The sequence below is a fragment of the Sphaeramia orbicularis genome, chromosome 4 (assembly GCF_902148855.1).
Source record: "Sphaeramia orbicularis chromosome 4, fSphaOr1.1, whole genome shotgun sequence".
Lineage (NCBI taxonomy): Eukaryota > Metazoa > Chordata > Actinopteri > Kurtiformes > Apogonidae > Sphaeramia > Sphaeramia orbicularis.
Genome location: NC_043960.1, coordinates 18,226,099 through 18,252,566, shown reverse-complemented (window position 1 = coordinate 18,252,566; position 26,468 = coordinate 18,226,099). Strand labels below are relative to the sequence as shown.

At 36.3% G+C, this 26,468-nt stretch overlaps 1 protein-coding gene across 2 annotated transcripts in view; it reads right to left on the bottom strand.

The window, feature by feature from the left end:
- LOC115418049 (carboxyl-terminal PDZ ligand of neuronal nitric oxide synthase protein-like) overlaps positions 1–26,468 on the bottom strand; it is a 431,902-nt gene that overhangs the window by 49,672 nt on the left and 355,762 nt on the right. For both annotated transcript variants that reach the window (XM_030132357.1, XM_030132358.1), the window contains exon 10: positions 21,621–21,788. In XM_030132357.1, the coding sequence (XP_029988217.1) occupies positions 21,621–21,788 (168 nt within the window). The remainder of the gene's footprint in view (positions 1–21,620; positions 21,789–26,468) is intronic.

Sequence of the window (26,468 nt, the reverse complement as noted above, 5' to 3'; positions counted from 1 at the left end):
TATAGACAGTCATACTGCAGTATCTGAATGACTGTTAAGCACCATACACTCATTATGCATACAACAGAAAAGGAGCCATGAGGAGATTTAACAATCTAGGACCTCATGCAGCGTTTTAAGACCCAGGCTTTGAAGTTCATGGATGTGGTAGAATTAGAAACAGCTCAAATATTGTTCAAAGCAAGAAAAATCGTATTTCCTGGCAACATACAGTGAATGTGAGGGTTATGAGTTCAGAGGAAAACATCTGTGTGGGTATCACTCTGAGGAGCATGTTGAACTCTAGCAAAGTAGTAATATAAAGCAGTACAAAATGATGCAAAGAACGTAGTTTCACTCAGAGATGTTATGCCCGTTATTGATTTTAAAGTTACCTTGTTGCAGGGCACAAGCTTGATAATGAAAAGTAAAGCATTTTTCAATTTTAGGGGCCGTTTACATGTAGCCGGGGATTTTATAAATGGAGATTTTTGTCTGTGTTTGTGCGTATTGTTTGTGCGACAATGACGGACGTGCACAGTAATCAAAGGTTTGTAATCCCTATGGCCAAAGTGGAGATTTCGGCAAATCTCCGTGTTCGCATTTGCGTGTAAATAGAGGGAAACGCAAAAATGGAGATTCTCAGATAGACGAAGGAAATACTTCACCAAGTTCACATGTGATGATTCAGTTTAGAGCACAGGTGTCAAACATGCGGGCTGGGGGCCAAATCCGGCCCGCCAAAGGGTTCAATCCGGCCCCTTGGATGAATTTGTGAAATGCAAAAATTACATTGACGATATTAACAATCAAGGATGTTAAAATCATTTTAGGTCAATTCAATCTAAAAATGATCAGGTCGGTAAAATACTATCATAATAACCTATAAATAATTAAAACTGTAAATTTTTCTCTGTTTTAGTGTAAAAAAGTAAAATTACACAACTGTTTACATTTACAGACTAGCCTTTTATAAAAAAAAAAAAAATGTGAATAACCTGAAATTTCTTAAGAGAAGTATGTAGAATTTCAATAATAGTCTGCCTGTTATTTAATGTTTTGTGTATTTGTAGATCCACTGTGATCTGTAAGTTGTGATTCACATGTATAAATGATAAACTAAGGAGTAAAATTGTTAACATTGCACTTATTTTACTTAAGAATGTTCAGGTTGTTCATGTTTGTTCATGTTAAGTTTAAGTACAATTCCTAGATGTAAACATTTTCATTATGGAATTTTACTTTTTTCACTCAAAACTTATTCTATTCTTTGTATTATTTTACTGGTCTGGCCCTCTTTATATTATATTAGGCTGTATGTGGTCCCTGAACTAAAATGAGTTTGACACCCCTGGTTTAGAAGAAGAGGACGGAGCTGATAAGTGAAATAACAAGGATTAAATGAGAAAACAAGGAAGTTTGGTGCTAGCATATGTTAGCATCTTAGCTAATTAGCGCCCACTACATCTGCTTAACAGGATCTTTGTGTATTTACTTGACATAAAATAAGTCTTTTATGAGGTGTTTCCACATTGTCATACTTCATATTTTGTTTATTTTATTTGTTTCTCCTTTATCTGTTCTGTCCAGTTCAGTAGAAGGTAAATGAAGCCATCGTTTACGTCTGTGCACAGCGGTCTACATGAACTACAGACAAAACATGACAGAAAAACAGACGCAGCTGTTAATGACTACAGAACAAACATGGTTCAAACCCTTTTTCATCTCCTCTGTCACATCAGAAAAGCAGTTTGTGCATGTAAATAAAGTCACCGGCTAATTGATTTACATTGCATTGTACTGGTTACAAGTCTCGGATGTGGAACCAGGAAAACTACATCTCCACAGGTTCATAGTGGAAGTAACATTTTGTTCAGGATTCTGATTGGTTAATGGTACTTGATTGTCCCACTACACTGCCATCTACAGGCCTGGCATGCTCTTGATGGTATAGATATACGGGGCCATATACATTAGTTTTTTTTAGCTTTAATGTCATAATAGAAAAAGGATTATATACTTTATTTCTCCTTCTTTTCAGTCCAGTACTATTCAGGACATGGATTTTTATTTATTGAGAATTTGCTGCACATGTACTCTATAATATTCTTCTATTTTACTTTCACACATTTGAAATAGATCAATTCCAGTACCCATGCCACGTTTTTTATTTGTTATTTATTTTACTATCAAGTAATTGAGCAAAGATTTAGTTTATTGAAAATTATTCAAAAGGGTCAAACACAGTATTTGAAATCTCTCTGACGGGACATTTTAGAGATAATTTGACAGATTAGTGTTGCTAAATGACCCGTATTTTTTATTTTAAATTCATTTTAGCTTTAGTTGGACGATAAGGGATTATCCACAACAAGGAGCTACTTTATATTGAAATTAATGTTGGAATGGCAATCAATTAAAGTTTGCTCTCTGATGGGACATTACTGTGTTTTGACCCAAAAGAAAAAAATCCAGATCAATTTCTTAGAGTCCCAGATGTCCAAAAATTCCAAGACAAAATTTCCAATGACCAAAAACAAACGAACAAACAAAAAAAGCATTTATGAACCTGAAAGTAGCAAATACTTGCCATTTTTAATCAAAATTTTATGCTGACTCGCAATTAACATGTAAATTACCTCGGCACTAAAAGCTGGAAAATAATGGGACATAGTGAGGAGATTAAAATAAGCAGACTCCAGGTGGATGTAAAATGCAGTTGATCCCTTCTAACTGCTGTAATGAAGCTGGAAATTGTTGCCGTGGGAGCTTCGGCCATAATAGACAAGTTTGATATGCGGCACAAACACATACAAATACAAAGAAACACATGTACTGTTGTGGCAAGTGCAACTCTTAACAGTTTGCTGGGCTCGTGCTCAGCTCTGTTCATTAATGCTGAGGTTGGAGGATTAACTGCTTGGCTCTTAAAGTCTTTTATTCCCTCTGCTCTTCAGGTGCAGATGTGGTCATTAATTTCCGAGCTGCGCTGCATGGGTTTCTGTGCTTGTTTATAAGTGACCCACCAACTCTACATGTCTTTGTCAGCACATTAATAAAGAAACCCCCACTAACTTCTTCAGAACACACACACACACACACACACACACACACAGATTTTGTGACAAACACTATTTCAGTGTTTTGTTCCGCTTCTTGCAGATATTCGAAGTGTGGAATGACAGTGACAGAACTGAACATAATCTAGAGTTTGCAGCCCTCACACAACAGACTACTAATGCTGATTATCAATCAGTTTTCCAGACTCAGCTGGACAAGTTCCACAGTAAAAGTTCTGTCATCATACAGACACAATGTAGAAAAAAGTTAGGATTACTTTTATATTATGAGAGATATTAGTTCTGCAACAGTGATAAGAAATGCGCACAGTAAACTACAAAATACATTTTCTTGTATCTTTAACAAATTAAAGAGAATCCCTTTTTACTTCTCTGAGGCAGGGTAAACTGTGCAAAGACTGATTCAGTCTTTGCCACCTGATGATGACACCTCGCAAAAAACTCCTGCATTCTGGGTAGTTGTCGCCATTTTGAAGGGTAAAGCGATCAACAAAGCTGTGCGTCAGAGATAGGATGAGAGAGTTAAGGATTGTTCCTTGTGTGATATAAAATAACACTGACTTGTTCTTTTTGGACGATATCTTTCCATGTGAACATAAACTTCAAGATGCTTTAGCACAAATGCGGGAAAAGAAACAAAATGTCATCACTGTTTGTAGGGTGATACGCTGACTAGGTTTTCTGTCCTTTGCTGTGACGACTGTGTTTGCACAGTTCTCCAGTTGAAATGACTAAAGATCCTGCACCAGCCTTTGGAAAAGTGTCCATGAGCCTGAAGAGATTTGTAATTCTTAAACTCTTGAAAAGTGTCAGCACTTATGCTGTAAAACAGATAGTTAATGATGTCCATGGAAGACGTCGGAGGCAACAGTGCTACGTCAGCTTCCCAGCTGTTTTTTTTTTTCAGGTTATAATTACGGATCGATGTTGTTTATAGAGGACGACTTAGCAAAGTACTGATCTCTGGCATCTTTGCGAAGTTTCTCTTGTTACGGTATCCGTTCGTTCTTCTTTTTCCTCTCCATTATTATATTTCCTTACATCTCCTCTCCATTAATAAACAGTGTTTGCTGTTGTTCGCTTACCCATTAAAATGGCGCCAGGGGCGTGTCTGTGATGTCAGCATCAAAGACCTGACAGAGACAATGTAGAACACGTAGTGGCGCATGACATCGAACAAGTGAAATCAAAAATAGATTATGCCCTCTGCTGTTTAAAAAGGGCATCGCAATTCATTGTTCCTTTTTCTCAGCCGACTTGAATTGCCACACATTTGTATCGATTTTTAGATGTCTCAGAGATGCATCATTACATCCCTATTAGAATGTCTTTGTGTAAAACTTATTACATACATATTTATATGTGAAAGTACGCAGGTATTCTAACTGCACAAGGCAAAAGTAGGTCAAGGTGAACTATTTTCAATAGGCTTCTGCTCCATACCAAGATGTGTCCACTGTATACATTTGGTGCAGATATCTCAATGCATTCTCCAGATAATGCAATTATGTCATTGAATGGACAGACAGATGACAAAACGATTATAATATGATCTAGTAAAAACTAGAAGAAAACTTGTAGTTTGGTTCTAACTCACCCACATTTCACGAGAGGTGAGAAAGTTGCATTTCAGATGGTGACTGTAATGTAGATAAATACAGAGAAATTACAGCTGAAATACCATGAAAAACTAAACTAAGTAAAGAATAGCTGAAGCTCCTAAAAGTAAAGATTTTATTCAGTTAATTGCTTTCCATGAGAGCAATTGGACACCTGTACTGTTACCTGTTTATTAAAGGTACAATTGTTATCCATGGTTAATGGAAACAATGGGGAGTTTTCTTAGTATTTCAGCTGTAGTTTCTCCATATTTACCTTCTTAGTTATACAGTGTCAACTACCCAACAATGACCTAGTCCATCTAAGTAATTAAGGTGCTATAAAAGGAAACCAAATTATTAACCAACTTGGGGACTCACATTATGTATGTTTTGTACCCTGGTCTAATGTCTGCTGTCATAGAAAACAAAAAACAGAACAGTCCTGAAAAAACTGATCTATTTCAGTGTATTGTTCTGATTCTTACAGACTGAGCTGTTCATGTCACAACCAACCAGGAAGGAGATTTTTAACTTCTGAGCATGTGGGACTACTTGTGTTTAGTTGGCTCTGTCTGCGTTTGGCATCAGTTTATGTGTGTCCCTGCAGGTTGACAGTGTGGGCCTGTAGAAAAGCCTATTGATCCATGCTGCTCCCTTGCTGTCCCAGTAGTTAACCCTGGTTTCACACAACACACGCCCGTGACGGGGAAATCGATGGGTGTCACCAGACCCTGCTCTGCTTGCTGGGACCATTCGACAACGTGGCCTTCAGATGCCACGACGGACCCCCCCTCCCCCATCGGATGATTAATTAAAGATGAGAGCAGTGAAGAAACCCACAGCGTTTGTATGAAGGAGACAAACTAAGACAAAGATAAAGATCTGGGATCAGACTACACTCAGCAAACTCAACATTAACAATTCAGCAGTTTAAGGCAGAGCGGCTGCAAATACCAGACAGCTACATTATTTATAGGACCTTTTGAGGAGCAAATCTAAGACACACTCATCAACAAATCAAATAAAAATGCAAACAAAATGGGCTAAATCGAGGATTTGAGCTGCAAACGTATTGTATTTGTAATGCACTGACACTTATAGTTACTAGTGAAGCAGGTTTAGTGATTTTATTTTAGTGATTATGCACCTGAAATGTGAATATTACATTATTGTGAAGAACTTTGTGCAGGTATTTGCACCTTTATTTGTCTGTTTATGCAATTTGATGATCTATGCATCTACAGAAAGGATGATCAAGACACAAGAAATAAAGATGCACTTTAAATGTCTGTATTTTCCGCCAATATCCAAGGAATAATAAGTTTTTCAACTTGGCATTAAAACAATATGGATGCTGACTACATCAACATCATCCAAAACCCTGCGATCCATCCATTACATATGCTTAGAATTGGACAATCTTATATCATGGACAATTTTAATTTGGCGTATTATTTGCGTGTCAGAGGATTCAGACAGATTGATTCTTAAATAAGCAAGTAACAGCAGCGTCAAAAAAAAAAAAAAAAAATCCACTCCACTAATATTAATTTTAAATGAGCTGAGTGCCAGTGAATACAGTTAAACTCGTGCCTGAGGAGCATTTTGACCAATGCAGAACATGCAGAAATATAGATACTCATGCCCTCATTGTCAACGTCCGCCAGCAGAATATATGCATTTGTTCTGGTTCTATTCTAAACTTAAAACATATTGGATGGGTATTGTTGGTGATTATGCTCAGATAAGATCGGGAAAACATCATTCCCAATCCTATGGAAACATTATTTAAATACAGCCACAACGTTCTTCTTCCTAAATCTCACACATCTCATTCTTCTTTTCCTGGAAAGTTAAAACATCTCCCACCTGCATCGTAAGGGTTCCAGATATTATACATTTCTTGTAACTTGAGAAAATAAGATACACCCTAAAAAGCACTTCACAAGAAATCAGAAAGATGGAAGAGCAAAAGATATCAACTTCCACCCAGAGAGATAACGCTGATGTTTATTCTCCTTTATTCTCTACGGTGTCTGCTGCAAACAATGTATGATAATGCTACAAATTGAAAAAGCATTTGAAATGTGTTAAAAAAATTTGGATTTCAGGCAGCAAAGGGGGCATTATGGGTTGTTTGTAGCACTATGACTGCTAGGCTAACAAGTGTATTTAAGTAAATTTTACCTTAGAGTCTAACACCACTATCAGATATACTGTTAAGGGATCAGAGAATAAATTGTACAAAATATTGCGCCCCGCCTTGGTATTTTATGAGAAACCCACAACAATAACCTCTGAGTAACCCCCCCCCCACACACACACACACACACACCCTTTTTTATTTATTTATTTTTATAAATAAATAAAAAATACATTTTAATGTTTTTATTAATTAATAAAAAAACAACAACATATATTTATTTTGTTTTCCCTCCCTTATTTTTTTTTTCTATTGCTCTTTTATACTGCACTTATTAATGCTGTTTAAACATGGTTGTTCATATATATATATATATATATATATATATATATATATATATATATATATATATGTATATAATTGTTATTATTATTATTATTATTTTTTAGAATTTTCATTCTGTCTTTTCATAAATTTTTTCAGTGGTTGTTTCTATCTGTTCATGTCTGGGTAGGGTTATGTGTTGTGTCCTGGGTGGATGTTGTTTAGAAAAAATCAAAAATCTCCTTCCTGTACAGTGAATGTCTTATTCATGTTCTGTTATTAATAAAATAATAACAATAATAATAATGGATTAGATTTATATAGCGCTTTTTTGGTCACTCAAAGCACTTTACATTATTGACCCATTATTCATTCGCTCTCATATTCTCCCTCTGGTGGTGGTAAACTACATATGTAGCCACAGTTACCAACAGCCCCTCTGACCACCACCAAACATTCATACGCATTCATACACCAAAAGACCTTTGAAAGAAAGAAAACAGCACTTCATGTGCTCTGTTTCTCCACTTTACCCTGCAGGAGTTTGTGTGATGTATTTTGCTGCTGCTGAAAAAATTACACCGTGACACTGGAAAATGTGCTCATATTGTCATCTATACAGCAGAAATGAACAAAAAAAAAGCTGACATTCTAAAAAAAAAACAGCTGTTCCAGGTGATGAGATGGAGTAAAAACTGCCAATTGTTACAGAAAATGACTTATAGACTTGAGGAATTGCAGATTTATACCACACAGTGATCGTGGTTTGTGTCATTTTGTATCTTGGAAAAACATGAGCATACTGTTTACTTCATCAATGAGCAGATTTGTTTGTGTTTTTGAGTTATTTCCAAATGTTGCAATAATATGAGCCAAGAAGTCTGCAAAATTGGATATTATTTTGTCAAACTGTAACAATAACACTGAAAATAAAGCAGTGAGAAATGCCCTAAGCTCTCTGAAAAACAAGGGAAAGCCTAGGAATGAATAATAAACCTGAGGTACATGACTCGGCTTTTAAAAAAAAAAATACTAATGAACACTCTTAAGACTTGCAGTAGCTGGTGCAACAAGCAGTGAAGGTAGACTAACACAACTCTCCTCATACTCACACACTGCCTTCTTGCCAAAATTTGACTGTATCCCATAAATCCATTAAAGGCTGAATCAATAACTACTTAAGATTTGGAGAATGAGTTCAAACTTTACTGAAACTTCTATGTAAATACACAGTAATTCAGAAAAGAAAGCCCTCTCTCCCACTGCAAACCAGAACACATGTTTAATATTAGTCAAGATTTTCTGAAAAGGTCTCTCAGCACCACTGATCCCTCACTAGGGGATTAAACACCTCCAGCATCTCTGTCAAGGTAAAAGGCCAAGGGCTGCGCTTAGTTTTGCAACTACCCAACATGAATTGGTAATGGATAAATCAGCGAGAATCCAGGCAGAAGGTCTGACATTTTAAACAGGTCAAAATAAAAGCTGGGAACAGGACAAGACAAACCAATAAGGTTAGGGGGTTGAATAGTTTTGAAAGAAATCTAGATGATAGAAGAAGAAAAATGATGTCGATGTTCCGTGCCAGAGGCTAAAGACAGAAAAGCATCAGAGCACAGCTGGAAGAAAAAGGAAAAAAGCAGGTAAAGACATGACAAGTGTTAGCATCTTCAATCAGTTTGTTATACATAGGTCAAAACACAGTATTTGAAATCTCTCTGACAGAACATTTAAGAGACAATTTGACAGATTAGTGTTGCTAAATGACCCACATTTTTACTTTTAAATTCATTTTTGCTTTAGTTGAACCATAAGGGATTATCCAAAATAAGGAGCTACTTCATATTGAAATAAATGTTGGAATGCCAATCAATTAAACTTCACTCTCTGATGGGACATTACTGTGTTGTGACCCACATTTATTTTAACAGTTCTACAACCAACAGTTACTATCAGAGACGGAGAATCACAGAGAAGGTGCTTTAGGATCTGGAAAACATCTGACAAGTAATGCAAATGTGGAGGAAAACGCTACATCCACTGTTTTTATGATCAGTTCTTTAGCTTTTGATTCCTTGATTGGTTTGTCTTTTTACTCATAAACATCTTCAGAACCAGAATTATCACAGCTGCATGCCTCTGCAAATGGCACTTAACATACAGTAGTGGAAAACAGTTTTGGGACACTGTTAATTTTTTACACAATCTCAAATATTATCATGAAATATCTGTGGAAAAATCTTTTTTGTGTTTGAAAAGGTGTGGCTCCATTAGACAGACACAAACAAATGGAAATCATTATTATTTTGCTTATTGTTACAAGTAAAAATAATAGAACTTAATTCTTGATAGTTTTGTGGTTGTGTTTCATTCTCTTGCTGGTGTCAGTTTTGACATCAACAGAACAGGGCATGTGCAGAAGTGAGCATGTAGGTTTGGAGAATGGAACAAGACTTTATAGAGGTCAATGACTTTAAGAGGAATCCTTACCCCATAAAGACCCAGCGCTACTTTTGAGTCAGTTCCCAAAGGAATTTTTCTCAGTTGTTGTTAGACAACAAACTGGGAGAAAACTCCAAGGCACTCTCTTTAAACATTAAAATACCTTCATGCCCAGTTGGCAAGTTCCTATCGGCCAGGTCCTACTATATCGGAACCTCCAGTTTTCCTTCCAGGCTCCTGTTTGACTTCCTGATGAAGGCTTGAAGTCAAAACGCGTAGAAGCGTTTTTAAGGTCTAGATTTGACCATGCTGTGGTAATAAAGGCATTTTAATGTTTAAAGAGAGTGCCTTGGAGTTTTCTCCCAGTTTGTTATCTACTTTATGAATCCCTTTTTCCAAAGAGCACCTCAAACAAACTCTCTTTTGGTCCTAGAAGCATTTCTTCCCATAAATTTTAAAAATTTTTCTCTATATTTAACTTTCCTTAAGTGATTTATCACCATTGATTGTAACATTTTCCTGCTTATTTTGCATTTTTTTCAGTGTAAATCATGTATTTTCCTATATTTAATTCACTGATCATGCAGATGTTTATATAAATTCAGATTAAAGTTGAGGTTTATTGTATCAGAAACAGAGAAAACTGAAGAAAAAGTGACTTATTCAGCAAAGATACCAATAACTGAACATGCAAACAACTGTGTCCATCCACTGTCATTGATCCAACTCCATGGGTTTTACTGGTGAATCAATGATGCAGAAGATGAGTTCATGTTCACTACAGAGCCTCTGAATGTCCAAATGGGTCATATCTGATAAAAAACTGTATTTTACACCAATTATTTACATGTATTAATAGGATTAGTGGATCAACAGGGATTAAACATTTTAAATCAGTAGATGGTTTTGGTCGCCAGTGGTTGTTTGGGTCTTTATGGGTTAATAAAATACATCACAAATGCATGGGGTGTCCAAAAACCTTTTTCCACCACTGTGGATCAACTGGTAATTTGAGATCCTTACCTTTTATAGGTGAAGCTGTTTTTGAGGTCACAGTGACCTTGACATTTCACCACCAATTCATTCTTGATCGCAAATAAATCATTTCAATACATCTGAAGGAATTCCGTCCGTCTTGACAATCATGCTTTCACAAGAATGACATGCACAAACTGAAAATACTGACTGGCGGACCAACCAACATTCCAAAACTAGGATACATTTATTTGCCTTTTATGACATATAAAATTAAAAGTTCACATTTTTAACCAACAGTTGTTTGGAATTACCAACAGGTTTTTCTAGGCTAATATACAGTAAATGAGGAAAGAGGGCTGAGTTAGTGAGAAGAATGAGATGAAAAAGGGAAACTAAATGTCATTTTCTCATTGTGTTACAATGGTTATGTTGTAAACCACATATTAATATGCTCAAAAACTCTCATTATGATCATACCATACAATACTACTGTTCTGTTATTAGATGGAGATACAAACTCAGTGCCCAAAGGTTGATGCCTAAAATACAAATACTCCCATATACAGTCGCGGAAAAAATTATTAGACCATCAAAAGTAATCAAAAAGAATGGTTATGCAATCAAGTAGTAACTCCTGTGTGTATCATGTGACTAAAACAGACAGAAAAGAAAACATGGAATGCCTAAAAGCACTGTTTTTGTCAGTACAATGCCATAGATATTGACGTAAGAACTGAAGTGATTTTGGTTATTATCAAGAAAAACATGGAAAATGGATAGATATCAGCTCTGAAATTAAACTCTTATGAGATATTTTTGTTGTTGTCATTATATTTGTCCAAACAAATGTACCTTTAGTGGTACCGGGCATTAAAAAGAACAAGAAATTGAAGAAAACAAGAGCGGTCTAATCATTTTTTCTGCGACTATACAGCCAAATAGAAGTAAAATAAGGAAACAGACATAGAGGACAGGGTATATGCAGGCAAATCCACCAGCATATACTTTTAGTGGGTAATAAAGGATGTAAAAAAAAGAAAAGAAAACCAGATAGTTTAGCAGTAACAGAACCATTTCAATGGCGATAATGATGGGAACACAGGAAAGTTAAGTCAGAGTGTTTTATTTTTGTTTTTCCTGACTCATCAGCATCAGAGTCTCTATGTTTCAATAGTAATGATATCTCCCTGGCTCCTTAATGAGGATGGTTAGTTTCACCATCTGTCAGCATGTTTGAGCATGGATTATTGTCAGTTTTTCGGGATGACCTCAGTGTTTTTGCGTGGGAAATTCACAAAATGACACATACTAGACTCAGAACAATTCTATAACATTGGCTAAAGTTCTGGAAGGTATATTTAACCCCTTTACATAGTTTTAGCTGAAGTTTGAGCATGTAATTGGGATTTTGTTTAGATATGTTTAGACGGAAAGTGGGGAAAGATGATGCTATAAAAAATCTCGTTGGTATTTCAGTGAGATTTGACACATTCCTCTGCTGGGTGTTCACTATGTGTTGTTTGGAGGGTTCTAATTGGACGCCAACCACTTCATCCTCAGGCAAAATGACAAATCTTCATCACGACTGGACTTTGTCAGACCTGGCAGTCATTCTCTTTTCCAAATATGCCCACTATTGTTTTGATGGCACAAGAAGGAGGACATAAAAATACAATAACATACCGATAACCCCTACGCATAATCATTCTACCTGTTCTCGTGTTGCTACATTCTACAAGCCGGCAGAGTCAAAAATGTGATTGAGTCTGATACTGAAGCAATTTCTTTCCTGATAAGGCATTACGTTGTTAAATTAAATGCCATTACTGAATCATGAGATGGGTTTGATCTTTTAAATTATTGCAATATCGGGGTGAAAACATGTTTAAGTGATGACTTATTACATCAAGTCTGAATACATCTGAAGGTCTGTTTCATTACATTTTGGATTATCGCATTATCTGATGCCGATTTCATCAGTTGCGTGATTTAAATTATATATTTATCCTCCACGGCTTCGAGTTGGAAAAAAAAAAAAATGAAATTACTGATAAGACATCTGTTTATTACCTGTACCTGTATCTTCGAGCTGTGAGTCGTTTTCATATTTTTCATCCTTGACATAAAGTTGTTTTTTTTTCAGTAAATGTCACAGTTAAAGTCTTTACAAACATCTGAGGCAAAGAAACAAGACAAGAGAAATAAATGAAATGATCAAAGAAAGAGGCTAAAGAGGAGTAGAGGATGTCAAACAGAGGACATCCTTGATGCTGTTGTCTGTTTGACACGATGCGCTCTGTTGTGTTTCTTTCATTTAAAGAACGATAAAGGAAGAACAAACAAAAACCATCAAGAGCCTCTTCATTAGGCTCCTAAAAACAGGGAAAGAAAGGATGCTGTACAGTGTTGTGTTGTTTCTACAAATGCAGGAAAGTTGAAGTTTAGTTTGAACCAGTTTGCTTGAGTTTGGAGGTTTCTGTATTCTCCAAATTATCTTGATTAACAAGCATGTTGACTTGGAAAACTGCTGCAACTTGTCAACTATTAAATATTCATTTTCAGTATGAGGGCGCCACAGAGGATTTTACCTCAAAATCATGGTAAATAAATCCAAAATGATCTGTTTGTGATCAGCAAGACAGGAAAAAAAAACATCCAACAACATCCACACTGATAACAACAATACCCACTACATTGTTTCAGAGTATATTCTAACTGTAGTTGATGGAGTCGACACTGCAGGTTTAACAACAACAGCTGTGAAAGATGAAGTTGAGTTCACTTTCAGAGTGATTTAATGAATGACAGAAACATCAGGTAGCCAAATGATGACTGGCTTGATTCCTTCTGATCAATAATCGATTAATAATCTGGGCCTGATGATTCATGTATTGTAGGGGTGTCAAATATACGGCCCGTGGGCCAAAACCGGCCCGCCACAGATTCTAATCTAGCCCGTGGGATGAATTTGCAAAGTGTAAAATTTATTGAAATCATTACCAGTCAAGGGTGTCAAACTGTTTTTCACCCAATTTGATCACAAGTGGGTCAGACGAAGTAAAGTAATAGCAGAATAACCTATAAATGAAACCGCCTTAGGCAGTGCACCTGCTGGAGGCTGTTTTTCACAGATAGAAGCCATTTTGTGAATTTAAACACCAGTGACATGCAAAACTTTCAACCATTATAATTCAGAGACTGAAAGTGAGAGAGAAAAACTAGAAGAACACTATTTTCTACTTTTCCAAGCTGAACATTGTGGTAGAAGTCATATTCTTCTATCTTAAACAGTTCCCAAGTTATAAATTACTGGAAATTGCAAAAAAAAGTATTAGAAATAGTGATATTTTCTGCCATAACTCTGAAACGGGATATGATATGAAAATCAAAAAAATACATCATGTCCTACTTTTTCACACTTTATAACATGGTAGTAGTTGTTTGGTAGTAGTTGTTTGTCTCTATCTGCAAAACTGAGAGAGTTATGGGCGAGAGTTGAGTATCTTGAAAATCATGATAATGCGTTTGACCTTTCTAGGTTATCAAAGTTCAACAAAATTGGTACCAAATGAAAGGTCGTATCTGACTTCCTATAAGTTGCTAATACAAAGTTAGTTGATATCCATCTTAGTTTTCAAGATAGATGCCGTTTTCTGAAAATGCAAATTTGATGCTTGACCCCAACTTTAGCCTATATCTCAGCTTGTACTATTGCTAAAAACTAATCAAGTTAACTAGAGACCATAGCAAATTAATTGGTCATGGTTTGATATCAATAATGCTTGAAATGTGACCGCTAGAGCGCAGAGAGACAGACAGACAGATAGACGAACTGACCCTCCGACAAAAAATAATGACAACTCCAAATTTGAAACCAAAACTGTAACAATATTATGCCTGTTACTAAATGTTTGTGCCTTTATAGATCCACTGTCATCTGTAGTACATGTACATTGTAAGATTGTTCAGGTTATTCATTATTTTTTGCAAAATCTTTGTAAATATTGATAGTTTAATATTTCTATAATCAAATTTTTACTTTTTTGAACTAAAACAAAGCTGAAATTTAAAAAAAAAAATTCCAATATTTATAGGCTATTTTTCTATTATTTTACTGGTCCGATCCACTTGAGACCATACTGGGCTGAAAGTGGCTCCTGAACTAAAATGAGTTTGACACCCGTGATGTTTTGCATTAGAAAAGTGTCTGAGTGCACCAGTCATTTTGTTGTTGTGGGAGGCACCGACATGACAATAATTTAAACAGTTTTAATCGTCAGAAATGTGGGATATATTTAAGAATGACTTGATTCAGCTTATGATCAGTGAGAATATTAACATCAGTGGTGTTAGATATCAGTGCTTTAGGGTGAATATGTAAGATAAACATTAGGATCGGGTCAGAAAAAGCAAAAAACATGCAGATAACTTAACAGACTGTGTTCCTTAAAAGGTGTTTTTTAAGATTTTATCCCAAACTGGATCTGACTGAATGGACTTTGGACCAATGATAGATTAATGTGTGAGTAAAGTAATGAAAAACAGGAACTAGTCAGTCAGTCTAACACACTTGTTCCAGTAAGTCAGTGTTTTTCAACCTTGGGGTCGGGACCCCACGTGGGGTCGCCTGGAATTCAAATGGGGTCGCCTGAAATTTCTAGTAATTGAGAAAACTGGAGAAAACGCCTATGTAAAGATATGCTTTTAGGTCAAATATTTGAGTATATTTTTAATTTATTACAATTTTGATTTTATATACCTAATATTTGGAACTAATATTCACTTTTAAAGTCTTTGAAATGGTTCGTTATGCATCTTTGTGTCATTTATGCAATAAATTATATACATTTTTCAAATTGGATTTTATAATTTTTGTGTGTTTTTTGGCCTTTTGTGTAGATATAGTAGGTTAAAGTGAAAAAATAATAGGCAGATGAGATAGATGAAGTTGTGCTGAAAAAGAAAATACTAAACATGGGTATAGTAAACATTTCTTTATATAGTATATAAAGGTAAATTCAAAAGAACTCAAAAACAGCCAAAATAGGCTCAGACTCCTAATGGTTAAGATGCTGCAGCTCTTTCATAACTCACATTTTGAGTTATTGTTTGTTCAGTATTAATTGTCAGCCTTGTAAATACAAGCTGGACTGACTGTACATATCCTGACTAAGGAAAATAAAATTAATTTCAGCAAAAAAATTCACTGTTTTCAAAGTCTGGGGTCGCCAGAAATGTGTGATGCTAAAATGGGGTCATGAGCCAAAAAAGGTTGGGAACCACTGCAACAAGTCATGCATAAAGTCTCCATCTGTTTATAATGTCTATCTACAAATGCAAATGCAGACAGAAATTCTTTAAATGTGATAACAAGAATAAGAAAACAGCTGAGAAAGTCAACATGAAATCAAAATCAGCATGGACGCTCACATCATTATAGTTATGTTTCTTGGTGTGTTAGTCCCTTTAATTATAAATCCACAGGAAAACGTGTTTCAGGGCCTAATGAGGGTCCGTAGCCGTCAGCTGCATCACTACTGTATGATTCTGAAAACTGCCGGCCTGGAAACACTACACAGACACAAACTCTGATTAGATCTCCTGTGGGACTGACTTGGAATAGGACTTTCCCCAACAAAGTTTTGATAAACAGATAGAATCACAGTAATGGTTCATCCAAACACCTTTCAAAGGCCGGTGCTTAGCGGGGAGTTAGTCTACTGGACCAGATTATTTTTGATCCTATCACACTAAAGCTGTTTTGTTTGTGTTTTTTTTGTCGAAGATACACTGTAGTGCAAGCTGAGAGTTGGACAGATTCCCCTTAAAAATCTCGGATGCATCTACTGTTGCCAAATGCAGGACTGTGTACACTGATTTAACAAGAGTATTTGTCTGATAATCCAGGACAGAAAGAAAACTCTCTCGCTTTTCCTCGTGAAACAAAACGATTACTTTAATACTGCACTGGGCCTGGAGGCCATACACAGAGCTGGGTTTAAACAGTCCAGACCACTTTTGGCTGTCATCAGTGAGCCGCTTCTCTGGCACCAGGAGAGAGTTTTTGTTTACGGGATGAATAAAAAAGAAACAAACAGCGTTCCTTGAGGTCCGACTAATCCCGGATTTACATAAATTAAAAAGCACGGAAATGTGTGGACAAGTGAAAGGAGTGCAAACATGCTCCGACTACCAAGTCAACAAATTGTGATGAGACAAAAAGAGAAGTCAAGGACGGAGTTCAACAGTTCAGTGGGATGACGTAGGATTCAATAAAAAAAAACAAAAACAAACTAGTACATACACATTTTAGTCTAAAAATAGTCTTTGATTAATTATGAACACACCAACAAAGGGCTTCCCCTCTCCAAACAGAGACAGTAACAAAGTCCCTCTGCAGATTTGGATCAAGTTTCCATCTTTACTCATTGTAACAGTCACTTTTTAACCTCCACTTCTTTTGGAATCACAGGCATCATTCACTCCAGTGAGGACCGGAGCTCATCAGTCTCTGCCGTCTTGTTCCTGCCAACAAGACTGACAGCTACGCTCCCAATTCAGATAAATTGAAAAGCTTGCCCCTGAACGAACCTTATGTACATGTTCTTTGCGAAGATGGGTGCTCACACTCACTGAACTTCTGTGTCGGAAAACTTTTAAGGTAAAACTCTTTGATTTTGTTGTGGAAAAACACAATCTTAATCTAAAATTCAACAACGGAGAGCTGGGTAGAGACTTAGGGAGAAGGGGATCTGTTTAACATATGGATAAAAGCCTTGTGTGTGTAATCAAGAAAACAAGCAAGAAACAGACGGAAACTCAGAGTAATAGATGATTTCAGGAATAAGTGTGACTGCATGAGCATGAATATAGATTAGAGATTAGATGCAAACGGTTGTCTCTTGAGACTAGTGTAAAAGGTGTGACCACTGATGGATGTTAAAGGTGAAACTAATTTTATCAAGATGTGTTCAGAATGAATATGAAGCAAATTATAACTCTGCTTTATCTGAATGAATTGAGTGCATACTGGCACAAATTACAGACGTTTTCTGCAGCAAACAGCCGGCACCATCTGTACATTTGTGGAAGTCATAAAATCCAATTATGTCTCGGGTTTTGCCACCAAATGTTTTATTTTTGCTCATTTCACGCAGTCTTATAAAACCCCAAATCAGGAAAAAAAAATGTTGGAGCGTATGAAAAGCTATAAAAATACAGAAAGCAGTGTTTGCTAAATTTACTTTGACTTGTTTTTCATTGCTGACAGTATAAAGACAAGACTTTTTGATTTTATTTGTAAATCTGTATTCATTCCTACACTTCAGGCCTGCAACACATTATAAAACAAGCTGTGATGAGGCAATTTACAGTTAGTAATGAGGCAAATACTGTGAATAATGATGTAGCTTGAAACAGCTGATATCAGCAGGTGATTATAGCTGTGATTTGGTACAAAAGCAGCATCTGGGAAAAGCCAAGTCTGTACTTATTTACATCTATGAATGCTATTTAAAATTTGACAGTGCAAAAAAAAGAGAAATCTTATGTTAACACAGTGTTCAGAAGCACTGGAAATGGAGGCAACAGATAAAATAAAACTGACCTGGAACAACCTTTCTTCATACTAGGTGCTTTTCCATTGACCCTCAAATTGCACAAATGTAACTTATGCATAAAAATTTGCCTAATGGAAAAACGACAATTTCTCCCTAACTTGATGAAAAGTTTTTGCGCTGGCAAGAGGTGGTTTTTTGGGCAAAATAGCGAAATTGGTATATCATGCAAAACTGTAATGGAAAGACCTTTTTCCGCAACTAGAGTCACGTGAATAAAAAAAAAAAACAGATGTTGATAGACGTTACAACAAGTGCAGAAGAAGAGTTTTAAACAAAACATGGCGTCATATGTGTGGATACACCAGGAAACCCAATCATTTTTTTATTTAATACTGGATAAAGGGGTAATATATAATAATAATAACACTGGTCAACAACAAATTTATTGTTTAAGTTTTTTGAGCTGATTTAGGAAAATTTTGGTGTGCTGAATCCAAAAATCACATTAATTTTGCTCAGTCAGGTCAACTTTCTGAACTATGCTACATATTGGCTTTTTAACATTTTTGCTTACATTTATGGGCATTTTCACATCATATGATACAAAATTCTTTCATATTTCTTGTAATAAATGAGTTCTGAAGATTTTACTTTTGCCAATTTATGATTAAATGTTTTTTTTAATATTACAGGTGAATGAAATGGCTTCGACTAGACGATCTGGCAAAAATAAGCCTGACGTATTCTGCTACATCTGCAGTGAATACACCATTGTACCTAACAGGAATCAAGTCACAAGTTTCATAAAGTGTGCTTACCAATCTTATTTTGGTATTAAACTTGGTGACCAAGATAAAGTTTACAAAAATGTAATCAATTTTGTGAGAAGATCAAATTTTTCAAAATCAAATTAGCAAAAAAAACCTGACCTGATTGAGAAAAACAGATGTCATTTTTGGATTTAGCGGTGCAAAATGGTCCTAATTCAGTTGAAAAAACCTAGACAACTTGCAAAAAATATTTTTTTGTAACCCAGTGTAATGAATATTTCTGTCTCACCTGTGTCATCTGACTAGATGGACCCCCTCATGTGCCCCCACCCTACTACACCTTTATAGACTGGAACTACATCTGCAAACGGACGTCCATTAGTCCTGGTTTCATCTACAGCCTGTCCGTACATGGGAGTGGATCTCTCCTTCACTCTGGTTCTCCCCAAGGTTTTCTCTTTTCCCACTGGGTTTTTGGAGTTTTTCCTTGCCAAGAAGGAGGGTCTAAGGATGGGGGATGCCCGGGACATTAATCCATTTCCTTCATCTGCTGTTTATTTGACTGTTGTTTGTTTTCATATCCAACAAATTTTGTAAAGTCCTGTGAGGCAACCCTGTTGTGATATAGGGCTCTACAAAAAAACTGAATTGAATTAACGTAATATTTATGTTTGTCGCCATGTTTATGGAATAATTCCTCATGCTATCTTGCGATAATAAATAAACAAATGATTGCATCTGTGATTTAATGGAAAAACTGACATTACGCACTTCTGTTTTTTTTTTTTTTTGACATTGAGTAAATATCGGAAAAGTTTTGCGCAGATGTCCAATGGAAAAGTGACTCTCTGCAATGAAACCAAGCCAAAGTTCATTTATAAACCACAGTTTTTTTTCTCTGATCTGGGGTTGTAATGATGAGGTAAAGTCTGATCCTAAACCCAATACTGACATTTTTAAGGGAAGAATATTAAAATCACACACTGAAGACAATCCTCTTAGCAACACATCAAGTGGAAAGACAAAACCAAAGTGAAAAGAGAAGAAATCTTGCAGTGTAACATTTCCACCTGAACTGTCGCTAACAAGACTTGTCTCGCTGCGATGACTTTGCCATTTTCATTCTTTCCATACCAAATGATATAAATCTCTGCAGTACTATGCTCTAATCAATGAGGATGATGATACTGTGTGCTCAGGATTGTTCATGATCAGGGCAGCTGAAGGCAATGTGTCTTTGCTTCTTGTCACTTTTAGCAAATTCCATTTGGTGTCTATTCTTTATATGTGAACTTCTGCTTTGCATTCAGTCTGAACACACTTGATGTATCTAGTAAATCAGCAAAAAGCAGTGTTCAAAATGTAAATATAAGGGTAAAATTTTAGAATTATGTGTTATGGCACAATTTTAGGGCTACTGTAGGTAGGTCAACAAATAAACAACTAAACAATACACAGACTAAAACACTGAGGGGGTAATATTCTAAGAAAAGTTAATGTCTGATGTTAAAACAGTACATGAATCAGACTTTAATGTATCTTTGCAAACATTTTCTTTCTGTGCTTAATATAGATTTTTATATTAACAATGTTAACTGTATTGTAGAGATGCTGAAGCTGCGTTTTCCTTTGTAAATGTATCTAATGCATGAACACAGGTTGAGATGCCGCTTAAACAGAAAAAGTGTTTGTCACATGTAATTATCGTACACTGCAGACCTCACATATAAATCTGTATCTGTATTCTATGACTGACAGATTGTAAACAAACAGACTTTGTCGTTATATTAATAAGACATGGAGATGTAATGCTGGATCTTTGAGTACATGTTTAACTTATCTGCTCAAAATATACAAGAGAAACACCAATTATGGTGATGCCAACTGATAAAACATGGCCAAATGGTGCTACATATAAACATGTAACAGAAGGAGATCCAACGCACAGGTCTAAGTTATGTTTATGGGAGTAATATTGCAAAAGTTGCAGTATTACGATAAATCAGTGATCGATGATAACTTTTGTTTTGAGTATAGCCATTGTTTTGTCCTTTATTTATGGCTTCAATCCTGGCTTTTTTCCCCAAAATGTTACCCCCTTTTTTCTGTTTTTTTTTTTTTTTTTTTTTTTTTTTACCTACGTGTGCCCTAATCCGTGGTCACAATACTATATGTGGTCAACACTGAACGACTGATAAAAAAAAGTGCCCAACATTCCCTGGTATACTGTCACACTGACATATTGACGTAAACCCAGAACATTAGTGTGAGGTTAGTCTTCTACATGTTACAGAGTAGACAGAGTTGAACAGATAAAGACAGGAAACAAGTTGTGTGTTTTTCTCAGGGGAGCAGTTTAAGGTGTTACACTGCTATTTCGTCTCCCAAACAGTCAGGAGTTCCCTGTTTGTTGAGAACATTGAGCAGCCTTAGCGTCTCCTCGTCCGTCCCCCAGCCAAAGATTTCCATCTCCTCCTCCTCCTCATCCTCCTCCTCATCGTCATCCTCCCTGTCGTCGCTGTCGTCTGTGTTTGATTCGTATTCTGACGCGATACCCGACTCGCGAAACCTGGCAAAGTCCAGGCAGCCCAGAGGTTTGACGACCTCCAACACCTCTGGAGCTTTGCTTTCTAGTTTGTTCACCTTAAGCGGCAGAGGAGGAGATGGGAGTCGAGGAGGTGGAGGCCCCGGGGGTCCTGGGAGGAAACGGAAACATTCCAGCTTGAGAAGACACTGGTCCCTACCTAGGGGGCTTCCCAGAGTCCCGTTGGAGGATGAGAAGGCGTTGCTGGTCCCATCTGTGGTGCTTAGCGGGGGCATGTTCACCTCAGGTTTAGGGGTTGTGGCGTCGCAGATCACTGGGGGCACGGTGGACCGGAAGGTGATCTCCAACAGGCTGTCCTGAGATCCCACTAAAGACAAAGTAGGGGGAAAGGGCACAAAAAGGGGGAAAGCTGAGAAAAGATGATCATTTAACTTATGTATGCCACGTTCTCCAGTTCTGCTGCATTTCAACCTGACAGAGCCTCAATTTAAATTCATCTGCCATTGCCCATGATGTTGGATTATGAGTGAAGAATAATGTGTGTGATACCATATCTGCGAATTATACAGAATACCAGATTACTGCTGCATAAAACCCCAAACTAAATCAATCACTCAGCTGCTAATAAATCACTGCATCTTTGTATTGGGGAAGCATATAGGGAAAAAAAAAAGTTTCACAGCGTTTCATCATCATCAGGTTGCTCAGTGAGACATGTAATGCATTCTATACTTTGGGAAGACCTGCAGCTTCAACACTGAGAGAAACAGATATTGTAGAATTATGGCTTTAACATTTTTTCAGAGTCAAACACTAACCAGCAGGAGGCATAAAAAATGGTTTTGGATAGTTTGTATTGTCTAATCTGGATTGACAATAAATGCAATAAGAACTCAGGGTTGTGTCGAAAAGAGAACAAACAGATCAAATCTTCTCTTCCCAATACACACTTAATGTAATCTGTATTTGTTTTTAAAGCATTTATACTAGAGCTGCACAATATATTGTTTGAGCATCATCATCGCAATGCACATGTGCGCAATAGTCACGTCGCAGGTCCTGCAATGTAGGAGGCAAATGAACTCAACATGTTCTCATCTCATTTCAAGGGTACGTGACACACACTGCACGCAACGATCCACCAATCACAATCGTTCTGAATCAATTTGGAGAGAGTTGCTGGTAACAATTTTGAAAAATGAGCAACGAACAAGAGAAAATCACTATAAATGAAGACTTGGTTCCAAAAAGAAAAGAAATGTCAGTTATCTGGAATTATTTCGGCTACAAGAAGGATGATACTGAAGCATGTGTTCACAAGAGGAAACACAACTAATTTGTTTGACCATTTACGTCAGCATCACACAGCTATTATATACCACTGAGTATTGTTTCATTTTGTAATATATGTCGCATGGTTAAAAAAAAAAACGCAATGTCAGTTTTTTCCAATATCGTGCAGCCCTAATTTATACCAATCAAAAAAAATGTATTCTGTGTTTGCAGAGTAATTTGTTTTCAATGTACGTAGAGTTTCATGATGGTGTATGTAATTAAGGTCAGAGCAGGATACATTGGCAACTAGCCAAAAAGCTACACAGATGACGAGAAAATGAGGAAGGGGGAGAGAGGTTTAATTTTATCAGCTGGAAGTATTATTATTTTCAGTGCGTCTCAGCCAAAGATGCAAATGACACTGTCATCTGGTGTAAAATACCACATCTAATTTATTGAAGCATTTGGCAATGGTGCTGACAGGGAGGCCTCCACCGCCTCTGATGCAGCACAACAGCAGAAACTAGATTTCAGAGCAGGACATAGTGGTGGAGACGTTAAGTGGACAAGATGTGAAGAACTCGTCAGTGTTTATGTTCCCTGCAGGTTTGAGAGGATGCAGTGTTTGCAGTTAGTGTTCAGCTGATTATTGACATCTCCTGCAGGGGTAAATTTTACCAATAATGTAGATTCAAGTCTAAAAGGAGCCAGCAAAGGAGACGTAGTAACAAACTGTAGTAATATGATTACTTTTTAAAGGAGTAGTAACTAAAGAGTAATATATTATGTTAGGACTATTTTCTTTGATTTTGCAAAGAACAGTCCACCCCCCCAATACTCAGAGCCAAGTTCCAAGGGATAGGCATAGATCTGATCTTTGTTTCATGGATCACAGACTATTTGACAGGAAAGCTGCAGACCTGTGTGTCTGGGACAGTAATGAAGGGCACTGGGGCTCCACAGGGAACTGTTTTAGCTCCCTTCCCGTTTACATTGCACACAGTAGATTTTACAACTCTCAGTCTTGTCACATCCAAAAAATGAACTGATGACATATCCATGTGACATCTGTTAGGAAAGGACAGGAAGGGGAGAACAGGGACCTGACAAAAACCATCTGCCTCCTACTGAACACCTCCAGGACCCCCTCTAAACCCTTTCTTTAGCCAGTCAACATATGTGGGGTGAATAAAGAGGTGGTGCAGACATACAAGTATCTTGTTGTGCATCTTGACAACAAGATGGAGTGGTCCATGAACCCAGACTCTAGGGCTAGGCGATATGGAAAAAAATCATGTCACGATAATTTTTTTTCAAATCAGATGATATCGATATGTATCACAATATAAATCAAATCACTATTTTTTGTCAAGCTTAAATTTTCCGTTACTCATAAGTTAGTTGTGAGAAGTCCCTCCCTCCACTTTTAGAATTACCCCCCCCCCCCCCCCATTTTTATGTATTATTCCCCCACTTTATTCATCTCCCCCAACCCCCCATCTTAAGATTCATTGGCCCCTGTCTTATAAGCATCTTAAGTTTCAGTTATATGGCCGTATAGTTTGTGTGTATTAGTATTGTGTTAGGCACGGAACACAACCTAATTTGACGTGGTTCTAGCATGATTGGTTCGGTGCGGCGTTACTTAATCATGATTGGCTGACCAAGATAGGCAAAATAATCTTGAATTAAGCAAAAAAATCTGCCAATGGAACAAGTGAAAATTATCTTGGTAAGATTACTTGAAATAAAGTTTTCAAGATCTATTGTCTCAAAATAAGTTCTTATATCTCACTGAAAAGTTATTCTTTAGGTGATTATGTCTTATTTTAAGTGTGATGAGATATTTTGACTAGAAATGAGAAAAATACACTTGGTAAGATTTAGAGTTTTCCAGTGAATATCTGTATCTGTATTACACTTCCTATATAACGTGTCACTATGTATCAATGTATAAATCTAAACAACATGTTAAAACAGATAAATTGATTATAGAAAAAAAAGTCATTGAACATATTCTGTCCACAGCAACTTTTTAACGCATAAAGACCCAAACATCCAAAATCATCTACTGATATAAAAAGTTTAATACCTGTTGATCCACTAATCCTATCAATCCATGAAAAATAATTGGTGTAAAATGCAGTTATTCATCTTTTCATGGTCATCAGATATGACCCATTTGGACATTAAGAGGCGCCATAGTGAACATGGAAACACTGTCATCTTCTACAACATTGATTCACCAGTAAAACCTATGGAGTTGGATAAATGACAGTGGATGGAGACACTTGGTTTATGTCCAGTTAATGATGTATTTGCTGAGAAAATCACTTTATCTTAATTTTTTTCTGTTTCTGATTTAATAGCCCTCAACTTTAATCTGAGCTTTAATGAACATGATCAGGAAATTAAACATATCTAAAACACTTAAGAAAGGTTAAATAGAGAGAAATATTCCTTTTTGTAATTGCCACAAAAGTAACACTGGGTCTTCATGGGTTAATTTGTTGATTGAATTAAGGTCTGAAAATATGTGAAATAGAGGAATGAAATCTTATTTGTCTTGCTATAGCTACTATATTAGGATATTATTAAAATTAACGGTGATAAATCACTTAAAAAAGAAGAAATCAAGAAAAAAATTTATTTAAGAAGTACCACAAAAGTAGCACAGGGTCATTATGGGTTAAACATAATAAAAGCTGATGACGAAACATGGCATAGTCCAGTGAATGGAAAATTAACACAAAAAAAAAAAAGAAAGAAAGAAAAAAAAATATCACAGATGGACCTTTTGATAGGAGAATCACATCAGTTTCTGCAGTAAAACATTTTTGCACCATTGGAGCCTGAAATATCAGCTGAACACAAAGCATTTACCAGTGAGCTCTGAGGTCAGAACCACACAGACACCAATGATAATGTTACTGCCAACAACCAGCCTTTTCAGAAGACACTAACAGGTGTTCAGACGCAAACTGGACTTTTAACCAACTCAGTCTCTCAATAGATGGACTGGACTTCAGGCTAATTTCAGTGGAAGAGGACAGGGTTTAATGGAGGCTTTGAGAGCTGCAATGATTAATCAATTAGGTGGTTACTCGCTGAATGCTAAATTAATTTGCAAGTATTCTGGTAATTCATTTGGGCCATTAAAAAAAAAAAAAAAAGAAAATTACAGAAATCAGACTCCATCTTCTTAAATGTGAATAATTTCAGGTCTTTTTCCTCCTCTGTGACTTCTGATAATGTTGTATTTGGCTTTAGGAGACATTTTTTAACATTTCCTGACATTTTACAGATGATTACTTGAAAATAAATCACCAGATGATTAATCAGCATTGAAAATCATCATTAGATGCAGCTTTAAAGGCTTTACATAACAATGATGACCTTTAAAGTTTGACTATTCATTCTGTCAATCATTGACAAAAATCCACTTGTATTGACCGTAGAGTGCAAACTTTAAAAAGGTAACAACATAATATTATAATATTCAGTAGTGACCTAAAAGAATCAGTACAGAGTTTAGAATGAAGAGTTCTGGTGTTAAGTCCAAAATGTTAAGATATACTGTGTTGCATACATGTCACTGTGAATGTATGTGACCACTAGAGGGAGCAGTGAGTAAAAAAATAGAAGCATAATTGTTGTTTTCACCACTGGACACAGCTCTAAATTAAAGTAATGGAGTTTAATGTGAAAATCCCTAGCATTCCTTCTACACAGGTGAGTTTGATTATGATGTTTATGAAGGTATAAAGTTATT